This window comes from Siphateles boraxobius, unplaced genomic scaffold (assembly GCF_051911475.1).
Source record: "Siphateles boraxobius isolate OS27281-9 unplaced genomic scaffold, OSU_SipBor_1 41, whole genome shotgun sequence".
Classification (NCBI taxonomy): domain Eukaryota; kingdom Metazoa; phylum Chordata; class Actinopteri; order Cypriniformes; family Leuciscidae; genus Siphateles; species Siphateles boraxobius.
Window position 1 is genome coordinate 29,603,512 of NW_027509042.1, and position 16,462 is coordinate 29,619,973.

General features: G+C 40.5%; 1 protein-coding gene across 4 annotated transcripts in view; it reads left to right on the forward strand.

Annotated features, from left to right (window-relative positions):
- Positions 1-16,462, forward strand: part of LOC143706795 (SEC14-like protein 1) — a 213,158-nt gene that overhangs the window by 129,396 nt on the left and 67,300 nt on the right. For all 4 annotated transcript variants that reach the window (XM_077199106.1, XM_077199104.1, XM_077199107.1 and 1 more), the window contains exons 10-15: positions 949-1,019; positions 1,507-1,678; positions 1,985-2,119; positions 3,066-3,200; positions 9,282-9,533; positions 9,865-10,043. In XM_077199106.1, the coding sequence (XP_077055221.1) occupies positions 949-1,019; positions 1,507-1,678; positions 1,985-2,119; positions 3,066-3,200; positions 9,282-9,533; positions 9,865-10,043 (944 nt within the window). The remainder of the gene's footprint in view (positions 1-948; positions 1,020-1,506; positions 1,679-1,984; positions 2,120-3,065; positions 3,201-9,281; positions 9,534-9,864; positions 10,044-16,462) is intronic.

Consider the following 16,462-nt stretch of genomic DNA (forward strand, 5'->3'; position numbering starts at 1 on the left):
TTCTGGTGTTTTCCATTCAGTGGTGGACAGTAACTGTACTTTATTGGAGAGTTTTTATTATGGGAAACTTTTACTTTACTACATTCGGAAGCATAATATCATATTTTTAACTCCTCATTATTTTGAACGGAAGAAATCATCACCTGCCCTGAGAAGAGATAGCGCTGTCATTCGTAAATTAGCTGATTCTTCAAATAACCTTTTAAATTGGTTTGCAAATCCTACTGAACAATTCATTTGAGAATTGGGCTGATCCTTTTGCATTTGTTCTCAAGTCAACAACTCACTGATTCAAATTATCCGGTCAGAGCAAATCTCTAGTTAACAATTCATTGAATTCACAAATCTTCCGTGCTGGTGTAGCGGTTTAAAATTATGTTAAACTAGTATGTTTGCATAGCGTTCTTCTTAAAATTGTAACATGTTTTGCCCTATGTGACATCTGTTTTTATATTATGTTTATATTTGTCAACACATTTTGTTTTTCCTAATTTTTATATACTATGTTATATTTTGTTATTCTTACTTACACGCTTGATTTATTAGTAATTATTAGTATTAATTATCAGTAGTGTATGACAAGTTTTGGTAGTAAAATAAAGCTTTCTTACTTTTCAGACAAGTACTGAACTGTATCCTATTTAAGCTCTATCTGTGTGTCAAGAACATTATATCCTCACCTCCACTTCAGCAGTGGAATGGACTATATAAAATTGCTAGATAAATATACATCAATCAGAACTTTTTAATTTTAATACTCAAATACATTAAATATCAAGTATTTTTTTGCTTTTACTTAAGTACAATTAAAAAGGAGTACTTAATGCTGGAGTAATATTTAATTAGGGTATCTGTACTTTTACTCATCTACTTGATTTGTGTACTTCGTCCACCACTAATTCAATTCATATGGATCTAAACAAAGTAACAACATATGTGAATGTTTAGGTGTTGTCTATCAATGAAGAGGGTCTGCGACGCTGCAAGGAGAACACTAAAGTCTTTGGTCGGCCAATTAGGTACTGACAGTACTGACACATTTGCCCTCTGTAACCATAAAGTTACTACAAAATAATTTACATTTATACCTTGGGGCTGTTAAATGCTTAATTCTAATGGGTTGACTAATGTTCAATTATTTCATTTTTTTTTTCAAAGGTCCTTACAGCCTACATTACAATAGCAAAAGAACCAAAACCCACAAATACCCTGACCAAGCAAACAAATGACAAACAATTGGATAAAAATTATGAACAATTTCTATGCCTTTCCTACCAAATTACCATTTATTATCTATTGAAAGCACTTTCTTTATCCCGCTCTCTCTCTCTGCACGCATATATACACTGTACATACAGATAAGCACTTGCTGCCCGAAACATAAATGTACAAAAATCTGTTGTCCGCGGTGCCCTGGAATTGTTTTCGATAAAATAGCTCACAACTGAAAAGCTAAATGACATTTTTCAGTGGTGAGGTGGTAATTCACATTTTCTCATTCTGTAGTTGCTGGACATGTTTGGTTGATCTTGAGGGGCTCAATATGAGGCATCTGTGGCGCCCTGGAGTCAAAGCTCTGCTGAGGATTATTGAGGTAGTGGAGGCCAATTACCCTGAGACTCTGGGACGTCTGCTCATCCTCAGAGCTCCCAGAGTTTTTCCTGTCTTGTGGACGCTGGTGAGGGACACCACTGTTTGTTTTTGCTTCTTCTCTCCTCAACTAGAGATGGGGGGTGGTCTTTTTACATGACATGCATGCCACATTTATTTGTTCATGTTAAGCAATGTGCCTTATCAACCCCCCCCCCCCCCCCCTTATATACACAATCCTAATATGAAAATAATTGCTTGAAGTAATAGCCTCTCTGCCCTCTCATTTAGAAAGTAAATGAGTCACCTGGTTATTCGTAGCATGAGTTAACCCAAAAGGGAGCATATTATGTATCAATTAACTGTGCTTTCCTCATCCCATCTGTGTTTAAAGGTGAGCCCTTTCATTGATGAGAATACACGAAAGAAGTTTCTGATCTACGCGGGAAATGACTACCAGGGCCCTGGCGGTCTTGTAGACTATATTGATAAAGAGATCATCCCTGACTTCCTTGGAGGAGAGTGTATGGTATGTAGTTTTTTCCCTTATGCTTTGTGAGTGAATGGTACATATTCAGTCCTATTTGCTCCCACTAAGGGTGTCTTTACACATGTAGTTCGGTTCGCTTGGTTCGTTTGGTTCAGAGTTAATTTGGAAGCGGACAAAGACCCATCTTTTCAGCGGTCTTAGTGCGCTTGTTTGGTGCGCACCAGGGTTCGGATGGCAGCGCTCACGTTTATTCAAATGAACCACACTAACAAGGTAATCGCACCAGAGTTTCTTATAGGGCCCTTACACACCTACCTTGTTTGGTCCGGATTTTCGGACTTTTCAGTTTGATCCGAATCAAAATTACAGGTGTGAAACCTCCCCCGGACCACGGTCCGAAACGAACTGAACAAAGGTTTGGTTTTGTTTCTAGTATAGAAGCATTTTCTGTATGGTTTGGACTTTCAGACCATTTAGAGGAAGTTCCGGTGGTTCTCGCATAATTGCTTGCAGTCTTCTCCTCATTTCCTGCCAGCGACGATAAAATGTTTGCACAACGAGGACGATCATTTGGCGAATTTGAACTAGCCTCGAGTATAGTTGGTGCTGCAGGTAGTAGTGCCGTAATAATAACAGTATAGTGGCAACGATATGCGTCTGTTCATTCATTCTTGTCAAAGTTACCCGCCAAATTGACAACACGCTGATGTCAGACGCACATCCGTTTACAAATCAATCAATGTCAAGAGGCAGCCCACATAGATGATGACGTAAGGACGCAAGTATGTCATGTAAAGTTCTTTAGTGCGCTCGCATAATTGCATGTGAAACCAAACCTTTCAGGTGTGAAAAGCTCTTAATCAAACCAAACATGCTAAGATCTGTATGCATGTATTGAAACTGAGGTATGATCTGTGTTGACTTACCTTAGTATGGTTTTAGTAGCTTATTGAAATAAAGTAGTGACACTGTGAAATATGTGCAGTGTGAAGTACCAGAGGGTGGCTTGGTGCCCAAGTCCCTGTACAGAACTGCAGAGGAACTGGAGAATGATGAAATCAGGCTGTGGACGGAGACTATTTACCAGAGTGCCAGCATCTTTAAAGGAGCGCCACATGAGGTCAGGCTCTACTAGAAACTATTTGATTTGGGTTGTGTTTGGTGCATTTGCAAAATATGATCACCTCATCTAAGTTTTTTACAAAACTGGATTTCAGTCTGAGAAAACACAACATTGGTCACATTTTGAACCAGAGTGCCATAAGGCTGTCACTTTTTATTCGATTTTCGAATATGCATTCAAACATGACGTGAAATATCCGTAATCGAACTATAAATAAACGATCCGGTTTTTAAAGTGCCATGTGTAGCGCATTTTTTACAGTCTATGATTATACCGTTTGTTTTATATTTTATTATTTGTCATCTCATCCAGTAGCGGGCGCTCTAAATGTATTGTAGCGTAGGCCCATGACCAAATCAAGCGAACAATAGCCAATAGCCACCCTGTTTTGAAAATGGAAGATAACGCACAGAACAGATAGCCTGAGCGGACAATTACGACCCCAACTCATCTAAAAAGTAGTGTCTGGAAATATTTTGGGTTCTACACCGTAGATGGTAAAGTAACCATTAAAGATAAGGTAGTTTGCCGAATTTGCAAAAAACGGTTTACATACGCATCCTCGACATCCAATATTCGCGCTCACCTGTCGAGTTACCATCCAAATGAGGCAGCGGAGTCAGAGACACAGCAGACGGCCAGAGCATCGCCAGGCATCCAACATCGTATGACTGCATACTTTCCTGCACAACCGGTCAGCACCTTGACAGATGCACGTGTAAAGGCCATCACCGATAAGATGGTGAGGTTTATTTGCAGGGATATGAGGCCTATAAGTGTAATTTCGGGAGACGGGTTTCAGGACCTCATAATGGAACTGGAGCCACGCTACACAATTCCATGTCACACCACTATGTCAGCCCGCATAGTAAAGTTGTATGACACCACACGAGAAAACATCAAGACCTTATTGCAGGACAAGAAACTCACTCTAACTACAGAGGGGTGGACATCACTGGCCACACATGCTTACGTGACAATCACAGCTCACTTCATTTCAGACACATGGGACCAAGAGAATTACGTTCTTTGTACGAAAGAGCTAAGGGGAAGTCACACAGCTGCCCATGTCGCAGAGAGCATCAGCAACACCCTGGACGACTGTAATATATCCCGTGAAGCAGTAATAGCGGTCACTACAGACAGTGCGCAGAATTATGTGAAAGTCATACGCGATTTAGGCCTCATACGTGTACCTTGCTTGGCACACACGTTAAACCTAGACGTGCGCAAAGGACCAGAGGTGAAGGCTATTGATACTGCCCTTTCTCACCTTAAACAGATGGCAGCTCATTTTGGAAAGTCTCCTGCTGACTGCTGCCTGTTGGAGGCAAAGCAGGAGCTTCTCAGACTAAAAAAGGAGAGACTGATAAATGACTGCGTCACAAGATGGAACACGACGTATGACATGATCTGCCGTGCCTCCGAACAGCAAGCAGCCCTGGCCGCGGTAATTTTTAAAAAGAAAATGTCCCACTTGGAACTCAGCACTTCGGATTGGTCTGTGGTTGAACAACTAAAAGACACACTGAAACCATTCAAAATTGCAACTCAGGCCCTTTCCACAGATGCCTACCCTACAGCATCCGCCGTCCTTCCTCTACAACATGTTATGCTCTCTCAGCTGACCACTCCCGACGCAACACAAAGAGAAGCTATCAAAGAAATGAAAGGTAGGCTTGTCTTCTTTTCCTTCTATTCATTTTTGCACAGGCTGAGGCTAATGCTTAACATTAACGGCCTAATTTCCCAAGCCTATTAATATAACCTATCGAAATAATACAGTCAATAACACAATCTAAAAACAAAACAATTCGTTTCAGATACAATCATTGATTAATTCATTTTATTATTTCCATTCTTCTTAGCCAGGATGGTTGACAATTTCAAATCGCGCTTCAGTGAAAACAACACTGAATGAATGCTTCTTAATAAAGCGGCGCTTCTGGTCCCCCGGTTCCGGCGCTTGGTTCACCTTTCGCCTGGGCAAAAACACCTCGTAATTGAAAGCTTATCTCAGGAGCTGAAGCAAGCTGAGAGTGAGAACGACGGCAACTGTGCGCAAGAGAGGGAAGACGTGGCTCCGGCCTTAGGTGCCATAGGAAGCTTGTTTGGGGATATGTATAAATCGAGCGACTCAGCCACACGCAACACTAATGGTATCCAGGAGCTTAAAAACTACATGACTGAACCTCCTCTCCCCACAGACAGCAACACGCTGCATTGGTGGAGAGACACAGGCTGCAAAAAATACCCACTTCTCTCAACATCTCTCAACGCGCAAATACCTGTGTGTGCCAGGAACCTGTGCGCTCCACCGCGGGGAACATCATCAATAAAAAGATCCAGATTAAGTTGATAGATTGGTGTTTCTTGCAAACAATATTAAGAAATTAATTAGGCTAGACTATAGGCCTTACTCCTGCAGCTGTTTAAGTTGTGACATTATTGTTTGTGCAGTGCTGTTCTGATTCAGTTTTTTTCCATGTAGCCTAATTTTGTGTTTGCCATATCATAGTGGCACTTCATATAGATTAAGTTGATAACCTGCTGTTTCAAACATTAAGTCAAAAAAAAAATTCAGACAGGCTATGGCCTGAGTCCTGTTTATGACTGTCAGACTGCTAATAAATTTGTATTGAGTCTCCATTACGGTGGTTTTTTTTTTTGCGGTTTTTTTGGGGGGTCGCTCGTAGATATTCGAGTATATTCAAATACATTGCTTGATATTTGATATCCATTCAAATTTGATTTTTCTCAAAAGTGACAGCCCAATGAACAGTATTAACCCATTTGTGCCGGATGCTGCGCGCCGCAACATTACATCTACCGCCGGTTACTGCGTTGCGCAACTCTGAACCTCCTGCCGGCTGCTGCGTGGCGCAGCATTTTGTATTAGTCATGCTTTTCATGACACGTGCAGCATAGAACGCACTGTCATTGGTTCTAATACACATGAGGTGGGTCTTGTTGATTGTTTAAAGACCACGTGACCACCCAAATGTACTGTGGTTTGCTGAAAATCACGCCAATCAATCAGACATACACGTGCATTTGTTTTGGATTTTTTTCGGAGACGCAAGCGGGAAAATGGCAACGACAGAGGAGGATTTTGACAGCGAGGGCAGTGACATTGAGTTAGAAGATAGTGAGGAGTTTGAGAGGGAGGAGGTGGTAGAAGATGATTACATGCCGGATGATCCTTTGGATAGAGCACAGGAGTGGGATTTGTGGGACACCGAAGGAGAGGAGGAGGAGGATGGCTTTTACGGATTCCAGATAGATTGGAGAACCGAAGGTTACCAGCCACGCAAGGCGAAGCAGTTCACCCGCAAACCGGGGGTGAAACAGCCGATCCCCGCGGATGCTAGCCCCCTTGATGTCTTTTCACGTATTTTTACTGATGAGCTTTGGGACATGTTGGTGACGGAAACTAATAGATATGCCGAACAGACGCGCGGTCAGACCCCCACCAACTCGAAGTGGAACCCTGTCTCCAAAACGGAGATGAAGACATTTGTCGGGCTGTGTCTAGCCTTCGGTATTTTGAAGCTGCCAGCACGCAGGGATTTCTGGAGGCAGACAAAATGGTTGTACCAGACCAACGTCCCCAAGGCCATGGCAAGGGACCGCTTCGACATGATCTGGAGGTACTGATTTGTTTTTTGTTTTCTTTTTTATAATGAATAACTACCATAATAAATAATAAAATAATTGCATAGTGAATAAATAGCATAATAAATAATAATACAATAATGGCATAATGAATAAATAGCATAATAAATAATAATACAATAATTACATAGTGAATAAATAGCATAATAAATAATAATACAATAATTGCATAATAAATAAATAGCATAATAAATAATAATACAATAATGGCATAATGAATAAATAGCATAATAAATAATACAACAATTGCATAATGAATAAATAGCATAATAAATAATAATGCAATAATGGCATAATGAATAAATAGCATAATAAATAATAATGCAATAATGGCATAATGAATAAATAGCATAATGAATAATACAATAATGGTATAATGAATAAATAGCATAATAAATAATAATACAATAATGGCATAATGAATAAATAGCATAATGAATAATACAATAATGGCATAATGAATAAATAGCATAATAAATAATAATACAATAATGGCATAATGAATAAATAGCATAATGAATAATACAATAATGGTATAATGAATAAATAGCATAATAAATAATAATACAATAATGGCATAATGAATAAATAACATAAATAATAATACAATAATGGCATAATGAATAAATAGCATAATAAATAATACAATAATGGCATAATGAATAAATAGCATAATAAATGGTCATATAAATATGGCATAAGGAATAAGTAACAATAAATATAAACACTATAAATGTATACAAAAAAACAATACATATAAATAAATAAAAACAATGATGGCAAAAAATGTTCAGATATCTCCATCTCCAAGATAACATGGACTCTGCCGTGGACAAAACGGACAAGCTCTGGAAGATACAACAGTGGATGGACCTCCTCCTGGTTAGATTCCAGGCGCTCTATGAAGTCAATGGCTTCGTGACCGTGGATGAGTCCATGGTGAAGTTCAAGGGACGCCTGGGCTTCCGGCAGTACCTCCCCATGAAGCCGGTGAAGTGGGGAATAAAGGTGTGGGTCATGGCGGAGAGCAAAACAGGCTACGTCACCCATTTTCAGGTGTACACGGGTGCCATTCAGGGTAAGACGGAGAAAGACCTGGCTCACCGGATAGTGTCAGACCTGGTGACCCCTTATTACGGGTCCAACCTATCCGTTTACATGGACAACTTTTACACCAGTGTGAAGTTGATGGTGGACCTCAAGGTCAGGGGGGTGCAAGCCTGTGGAACGGTGCGTGCCAACAGGAAGGACCTCCCCAAGAATAAGCAGCTCACAAAGAAGGCTGAGTTGAACAAGCATGAGTTCAATGTGGCGCAGCGGGATGAATTGACCTTCTGCGTCTGGCAAGACACCAAGACTGTGATGGTCCTCTCCAACTACCATGACCCGACAGCTCATGGGTTAGTGAGGAGGAAGGCCAATGGTCAACGTCAGACGGAGGTTCGGGTGCCAGCATGCCTTGCTGACTATCAGCAACATATGAAAGGAGTTGATCTTCTGGACCAGATGGTGGGGTACTACCAGATCCATCATCGGTCTACGAAGTGGTGGAGGAGGCTGTTCTTTTACTTTGTTACGGTGGCGTGCTACAATGCCTTTGTGGCTGCTAAGTCTGTTGGAGGAGCCAAGTGGAAGTACAGGAGGGGCGGCTACAAGGACTGGCTGGAGGATCTGACCCAGGAGCTGATCGTCCCTGTCACTGCGAGAAGTGCTCCTAATGTACTCCCCACCAGCCCAACTGGAGCTTCTGCTGAGCATGACCTGGTCCAGATCAACAACAAGAGGAAGACCTGCAGGGAGTGTTCTCTGAAGCACTGCAGCACCAACGTGCGTCCTGGGTCAACTCTGATGGGGTGCAGGCAGTGTAACCTTCCTCTGCATCGCGAATGCTTCATGTACCACGTCGTTCGCCACAAATGATTTTATCTGACCGTGTGCGTACGTGTGTCAGTCACTGAGACTGTTCCCAGTTCTACCTCAGGACTTCCCCTCCTCTCTCTCATAACAAGATGACTTGTTCAGTGTGTTGGGATGTTTAAAATATTATTTGTTATATTTTATATAATTTATTTATATATTTTTTCTTCCCCATATGAATTTGAGATGTTTTAGAAAAATGTGTTATGTTAGTGCTAAGGGAGCATGTTTAAATAAAAGCTGTGATTGTTACCTTTAAAATGTATTTTATTTCATGTTTCTAAGTGCTACAGAGGCTTAGATATCAAGGTTTTGGTAGACGTTGACCATTCTTATTATTTTTTCAGAAAACCGTCAGGAGATAAGGATATTTATCCTAGAAGAACATAGGTTTTTAAAGGCGTTTTTAGCAGGCGTTTTAGGAGCAAATGGGTTAAACAGTAACAGTAAGAGCACAATTTCCTTTTTTTATATCTCTTCCTTAAGATATTCATTGAGATCATCGATGCCTCCTCAGTCATCACTTGGGACTTTGATGTATGTAAAGGTGATGTGATCTTCAATATCTACCACTCTAAACAAGCTCCACAGCCGCCTAGGAAAGATCCACTGGCTACCCATGGCATTACCTCTCCTGCAGGCAACAATGTGCAGCTTATAGATAAATCCTGGCTGCTGGGACAGGACTACAGCATGGTGGAGTCACCACTTACCTGCAAAGAGGGAGAAAGTGTGCAGGTATGTCACATACAATCAGTATCCAGTTTGATGCGGAGTCCATCAGTTTCCATAGTAAATAAGCTTATAGTGGTCATACCATATTTTTTTTCTTTACCTTTAAGACTTCTTTGTAAATTCTCTCAAGCATAATTACATTTCTCATAATATATTCTCTAAAAATGGTATGACCTTTAAAGATGTAAAATCATTTTAAACAATTTCATTGTCAAAAGTTCTGTCTAAGGTGCTATATGTTTGTAATTAAAGACAGTTGTCTTGATATTTGTTCCATCTTTTTTTTTCTTCCCTTGTTTCAATCTTTCTGCCAACATGTGTTCACACCCTTTAGGGTTCACATGTGACTCGATGGCCAGGTTTCTATATTTTGCAATGGAAGTTCCACTCTATGCCAGCATGTGCCTCCACAAACCTACTTAGGGTGGACGATGTTTTGGCTACTCTGCAGGTGTCCTCTCACAAGTGTAAAGTCATGTACTACACTGAGGTTCTAGGCTCAGAAGATTTCAGGTAAACTTTCTGAAGAGCTTTGAATTGTGTGATATCTGTTGTAATTAGGGATGCACCTATATGAAAATTTTGGCAGAAACGATAATTATTTATATTTGAAAAGGCAGATAACCAATATGTTGGCCGATAAATCTAAATCCAAATTTTTATATAATTGTTTAAAGCCTGATTACAGAAAACCTTGTCTTAAGCACTTGAACATAAATCAAACATATACAGTACGGTAGCCTAGTTTGAACCAGTATCAGTTTTAAAATTAATTTTACACTCCTATGGCGTATAAACTTTCTTTATCAAAAAAATGTATTACCTTACAAATAAATAAAATAATACCTAAATAATGCCATCAAGTCATTGGACATGATTACTTGAGTATAAATAATCAAAATGCATGTACCATGAAAAAAAATGAAATAGCCTCCCCACGGACAATAGTAAATGATTTTAACTAAACCATATTGCTGATGAAAATAATATGAGAAAAATAAAATTGCTAGTTATACTATATAATGCATCAATGTTTAAAAAAAAAAAATCTTTAATTTATATTACTGTTTCAAATAACAGCATTGCTGTTTGAGCTGCTTGTGCTGAAGCTGAAGAGCTGAATGAACACCCGGTAAACTGAAGTTCTATGTTATGCGGGTTAATTAACCTTTACGAAAATTAACCATAGTATTATTATAGTAAAAGTATAACCATGGTTTTTGGAGAATTGATTTTCATTTGTATAACCACTGTGTTACTACAAATACCATGATTAAACTAGTGTAGCAAAAGGTCTTGGTTATGAACCTCTGTTCCCAGAGAACAGGGAGCGAGACACTGCGTGAATGGCGCTATTTGGGAACGCCCTCCACATGAACCGGTGTCTGAAAAGCTATCTAATCACGGCAATTGAATTTGACCGGCAACAGCCTATGACGTCACTACTAGTGCAACCCAGAAGTATAAAAGGGGCGCCTAGAGAACTTGTCATCCACTTTCGTCTTAAGGGACTGTTCAGAAGGCATCCCCGAGGCATGGCTAACGACGCAGTTTCTCATTCTGTAACCTAAACGTTCCCTTTCGAAAGGTATCATAGGTGTACTTATAGAAATACTATGGGCCCGGTTTTTCCTACTTTACATTGCCACTGGACAGTAGGGGTGGGAATTGGCAAAAATGTGACGATTCGATAGTATTGCGATACAGCAAGTATTGCGATTCGATTCTGCTATATTGCGATTTATGTCCCCCTTTTTATTCAAAGGCATTACAAAAAATGAGGAAAAGAAGACCGCTCAACTCACTTTAAATGTCACATTCTGTAAACATTATCTTCTACACATTAACTGAAGTGCAAAAGCTTAGGAGGGTAGTGTAAAAACTTGAAAATTTGTTCTTGAACATTCAGGACATAGGACCTTATTACAGTACAGGACGTAATTATTCTCTGAATAGGAGACCTCTCACATGAATGGTGAGCTCTAGACTTGCTACGATAGTCGGTGTTACACGGTGTCGCAACAACGGTTTCATCACTTGCCCACCGCTGCACCGCAACAACAACGCAAAATTTGAAGCGTTAAAAATATTTAACGCAATTACGCAGTATCCGTTAAATCCTGCCTGTATTACACGCACACACACACACGACCCACAGAAAAGACGCGCGTCAGTATCGAGTTCTCTTTGGGGCTTGAACAAACCATAACACACAAATTATGCCAAAATGTCAGTTTTGTCGAGTGTCCTCATAAGAGCAGTCTTAAATGATTTAAATGAAGTCTCAAATGAACGTAGAGATTTGTGAGAAAATGGGACGCGTGTCAGATCGGGTCTCTGTCTCACATTGCACTGCATTAACGAATGTACAGCTTATGTAGCCTACGCTCAACGGCTCTCCGAATTCGCTCATTCGTTTTGATTCACTCCTTCAAGTGAACAGTATTAGTGGACTAACCTAGGGAATAGGCCTAACTTAGTGAATGAGGGTTCAGGGGGCGATTTAAGTAATAAAAGATCGATACTTGGCGCCCGTGTATCGATACAGTATTGCCACAGAAAATATCGCGATACTATGCTGTATCGATTTTTCCCCCACCCCTACTGGACAGTGTACTCAGCTAGAGCACTATCAACCCTTTAAACAAGGGGAGTGCAATCTTACGCTACCTGACTATCGAGGAGGCCTATAGAAAGGCCTACAACTTCAATTATCAAAAGCGTCAGCCCATGGCATGCGTAGGCTCTAAGGGAGTGTACTCAAACTCATCCAAATGGGAGGGAGTACTAAAAAGAGCCACAGTGGTGCAGGTTGAATAGACTAGAACTGTGGGTAGCCAAAAAACCACTAAATCCCAGGGGGCTTCAGATTTGAGGCCACTGACATTTTCACCTTATGACTTGAAACCAATTCAAGGGGCCTAGATATCCAACCTAAAGACTAGCTGGGAAATTCTAGCTACAATATACACCTCTGAAAACGGAGACCTCAGCATTACTGCTTCCAACTCTTTCTTCCCAGAGAGAGACAGGTCTGACAACGCCCAGAATATATCTGCATGGGAGGCTAATAACCTCCCCTACTAACGACTATCACCTAACGACTATCACAAGAGGTGGCATATGATAAGGTGTGCAAGCCTACATATAAAAAAATGGGAACGCCTTCTCTGTGACCTACTCCTTGTAGGAGGAGGAGGAGCAAGGCAAGGCCCTCCTATCTGTCTGGGCGTGGATTCGGACCACAGCAGAATGCATGATTTAAATGCAGCCGAGTGCGCCATCGCCTCTCTGAACTTTTCCACCACCGTCTCAACGGAGGCGCCGAAAAGTTCAGATGGCGAAACCGAGGAGCTTTTAGTGCCACCGGAGCTTTTAATGCCACCAGAGCTTTTAATGCCACCGGACCTTTTGATGCCACCGGAGCTTTTAATGCCGATGCCTCTCCAGCAGCGAGATAGTACGCGAATGTCTCGTCGATTTGGGGCATCGACACATCCCCATGTTCACGCCTCCCCTCGACATCAGTGTAGTTTGCTCGCTGCTGACGATGGATGCGTGCAGAATATGGTTTCTTCCACGCCTTCTTGATCTCAGTATGCAGATCAGGAAGGAATGGATGGCTCATGGGAGCTGGAGAATTATGACCAGAAAGGAACCGCTCATCCAGCCTGCCACGAACGGCTCTTCCTTCACACGCTCCCACGGCAGCTGAAGCTCCATAACACCCAACAGCTCATAATACGTGGGTCAGGGAGGCTGTGAGAGTTCAGTTGTACCTCTTCTTCATCCTCATCAGCAATCTCCTGCTCTCTTGGGCTCTCCCTCGCGAGCTTCTGAATGGCATGAGAGAGAAACACCTCTCTCAAACTCATCAGCAAGCTCCATCTGGGAACCCCATAATATGAGGCTCCGCAGTGCCTCAGCACTAGCGGGACCCGAACCACTGGGCCCAGATGCCTGTCCCTCTTCCCTCTTCCCATTTTTTCTATGAGGAAAACTCTCACATTCTGCACAATCAGGTCTCTCAAGAGCTGATCGTGCGTGCTCTTCGCCCAAACAATAAACGCACAAGTTGTGTGTGTCATCTGGGGTCAGAAAACTGAAACACGGATCCACACACTTCTTGAAACGCCTGTCACTTGCCATAATTGTTCTTACCTTATTCAGGTGATTTGCAAATCAGGCAAAACAGTCCCTGAAGACGAATAGGGGAAAGAGGATGTGGCGTTTTCTTGTACTATAGTACATTGATGACTCATCTGTGTTTCATAATTATTCATGAGACTGCATGTCCTTATCCTATGAGGAGACGCCTCGCTTAATTATTCACAACAGCTTGTGTTGATTTCCTATGACAGATGCTTCAAACAGTGAGATCGCATACAATAAGTGAGAGATGCATTAATGGATAAAAAATTAGGGTTTGTTTTGCTTTGTAAGAGTTTCTGCATCGCATAAGTTCTCTTCAATAGATCCTGAATCTTTGGCACAAACGTGATTCATCCACACTGTGAGTGTAACCGGTCTTAACAGCCCTTTAACTTATCAAACGGCTTATAAAAACAGCAAAATAAGCCTCAAAATGTCTTAAAGATGCAACAGCATGTTCATATTTATTTTCGATGCAGAGAACAAATGCGAACAGGTTTGCATTTATTTGTGCATTAAATTATAGCTGTCACAGGATATGAATGTATTTGTGTAATTTACGGTGAGCTTACAAAACAATGTATATTGTGTTGCTTGTAATGGTAATTTGCAGCATGCATTTGTGAGAAGCTTTGCTTTTAATGAGAGCAAAAAAAACTGTCTGAATCAGAAGCCGTTGCTGTGGTGTCAGTCTCCTTTGGGATCAATATCCCGTCCAAAGTTTTGCGGCCACGGATCAAAAAATAAGTGTGTATCAAAAATGTAAAAACACATGTAAAAATGTATTGCACAAACTGAAAAAAAGAATGCAAAATTATCAAAATAGCAAACAACATGGTCACGGATCAAAATATAATTAGCGTGAATCAAAAAAAGAAAGCAAGCATGAATAACTTTAAACGCATTAAAAATTATTTTGCACAAAACTTAAACTTATGTTCATGCTTTCTTAAAAATTATGTTTTCCTTGGTTTTATTACCCTGTACTTTGTGCCCTCTTACATTTTCTGCTTAAATTTTACTCTTTTGTACGCTTGTGCTGTTTTTCTCTTCGCTCTTCTTTCCATGTTCTGCGCTTGCTTTTCCAAATGTTGTAGTTCGAGTTTCATGTAAATTAGGGCAGGCTTAGTGGCCACCATTGGTCCACTAGTTCAACTAGATTGACAGCTCCTCCTCTAGCCAATCAATCGAAGAGAGGAGTTGACGTCACACCAATGCGGCTCAGGCTACTAATGCTCACTCATACAGGGGAAGACAACAGTTTAATTTAAACTTTAAAAGACTTTCAAGCAGCAAAGCTATCTTAACTCTGGACATATACAAATAATTAAATTCCTCAATTTTGAGATGCGTGAGAATTTTAATGTGCACACTGGTAATTGGTGTTAATATTACTTGGCTCATGATGCTAAGGCTGCTGTAAGTGAAACACCCTGCAGTGTTGAAACGCTACATTTCTTTGCAAAAATTTACTTAAAAACGGCAATTGTACCTGACGACTTTAGGACTTTGACCTGTCACCGCTACGCACAGCCTACCTTTTTTAAATTTTTAAATTTAGTTCCATTACAGACAAGGCATACAGTGCAAAAACTAAGAGACAAATACAAGGCCTTTGTGGTACAGTTCAGAGTATGTAAAACAAAGAATAACAACAAACAAAACGAACATGTAAGTTAGCCTATGTAAAAAAAAAAAATGCAGTCTACCTGGCGATACATTACCGTTAAATGCGTCATCCTCAAATATTTTCTTAACTGTTGTTGTTAAACGATCATATAGGTAACCTTGTAAATTAATTCTAAGACTAAATGTACCATTTCTGAATTGACTACGCCAGATTTGACAAAAGATGAATGAAAATTATAGTGTTACAGTGAAGACAGTTACAGAAACCTGGTGGATTTGATATGCAGTGATTTATTACATACTTATTGTGTTTATTTACATAGGTACATAATTGCATATAACTTTAGGATTAATGTTTTAAATATAGCTTCAATTTTGAATACAGCAACATGAAAATGATTTAACATCGTTTCCAAAGTGTCCTGAGCAGTTTAGCGTCAACTCAAATAAAAACTTCACCTGTCTGTAGTATTAATAATCCTAAAGATGATGATTAGCTGGTTCAGGTGTGTTTGATTAGGGTTGGAGGAGCTAAACTCTGCACCCAGGACCGGCATTGCCCATCTTTAGAATATTGTCTTTGAACTTCTGTTTTTGCGGTCACTCTGTATATTTCTATGGCATTGCTGTCGAGGAGTAATTAACTGGTGAAGTGGATTTACTTATTATAAAGTTAACAAAAGTATTGTAATGTTTGAAGCAGATGTCTTAACAAATGTCAGTAGACCGGTAAGATTTTAAACGAGCCGTTCGTTCATAAATACGCAATATCACTGTGAAAATACAGACCGGAAGACAAAAGACAACGAGCGCAGAACTGAAAAGGGGTGGGGCTACATAAGGTCTATAGATTAAATATGAAAGTAAACGGTGCCAGGTCCAGAAGTAAGGGCATTAAAGGTGAAATATGATGGATCGTCAGACAGGCACAACTGTGACAGGTCATCGTTAGGATGCCTGATTTAACGAGAACAGATCGCCAGGTAGACGTATACCGGTGACAGGTCGAGTTGAGGTCACACATACAGTTTAATGGTATCCTGCCATGGAAAGATTTTGCCAGCTGAGTTGATGGTTATCTTCACCTGTACGAGTAAACACCAGTAACATGAGCCGCAATGGTGTGACGTCAACTTCCCTCTTCGATTGAT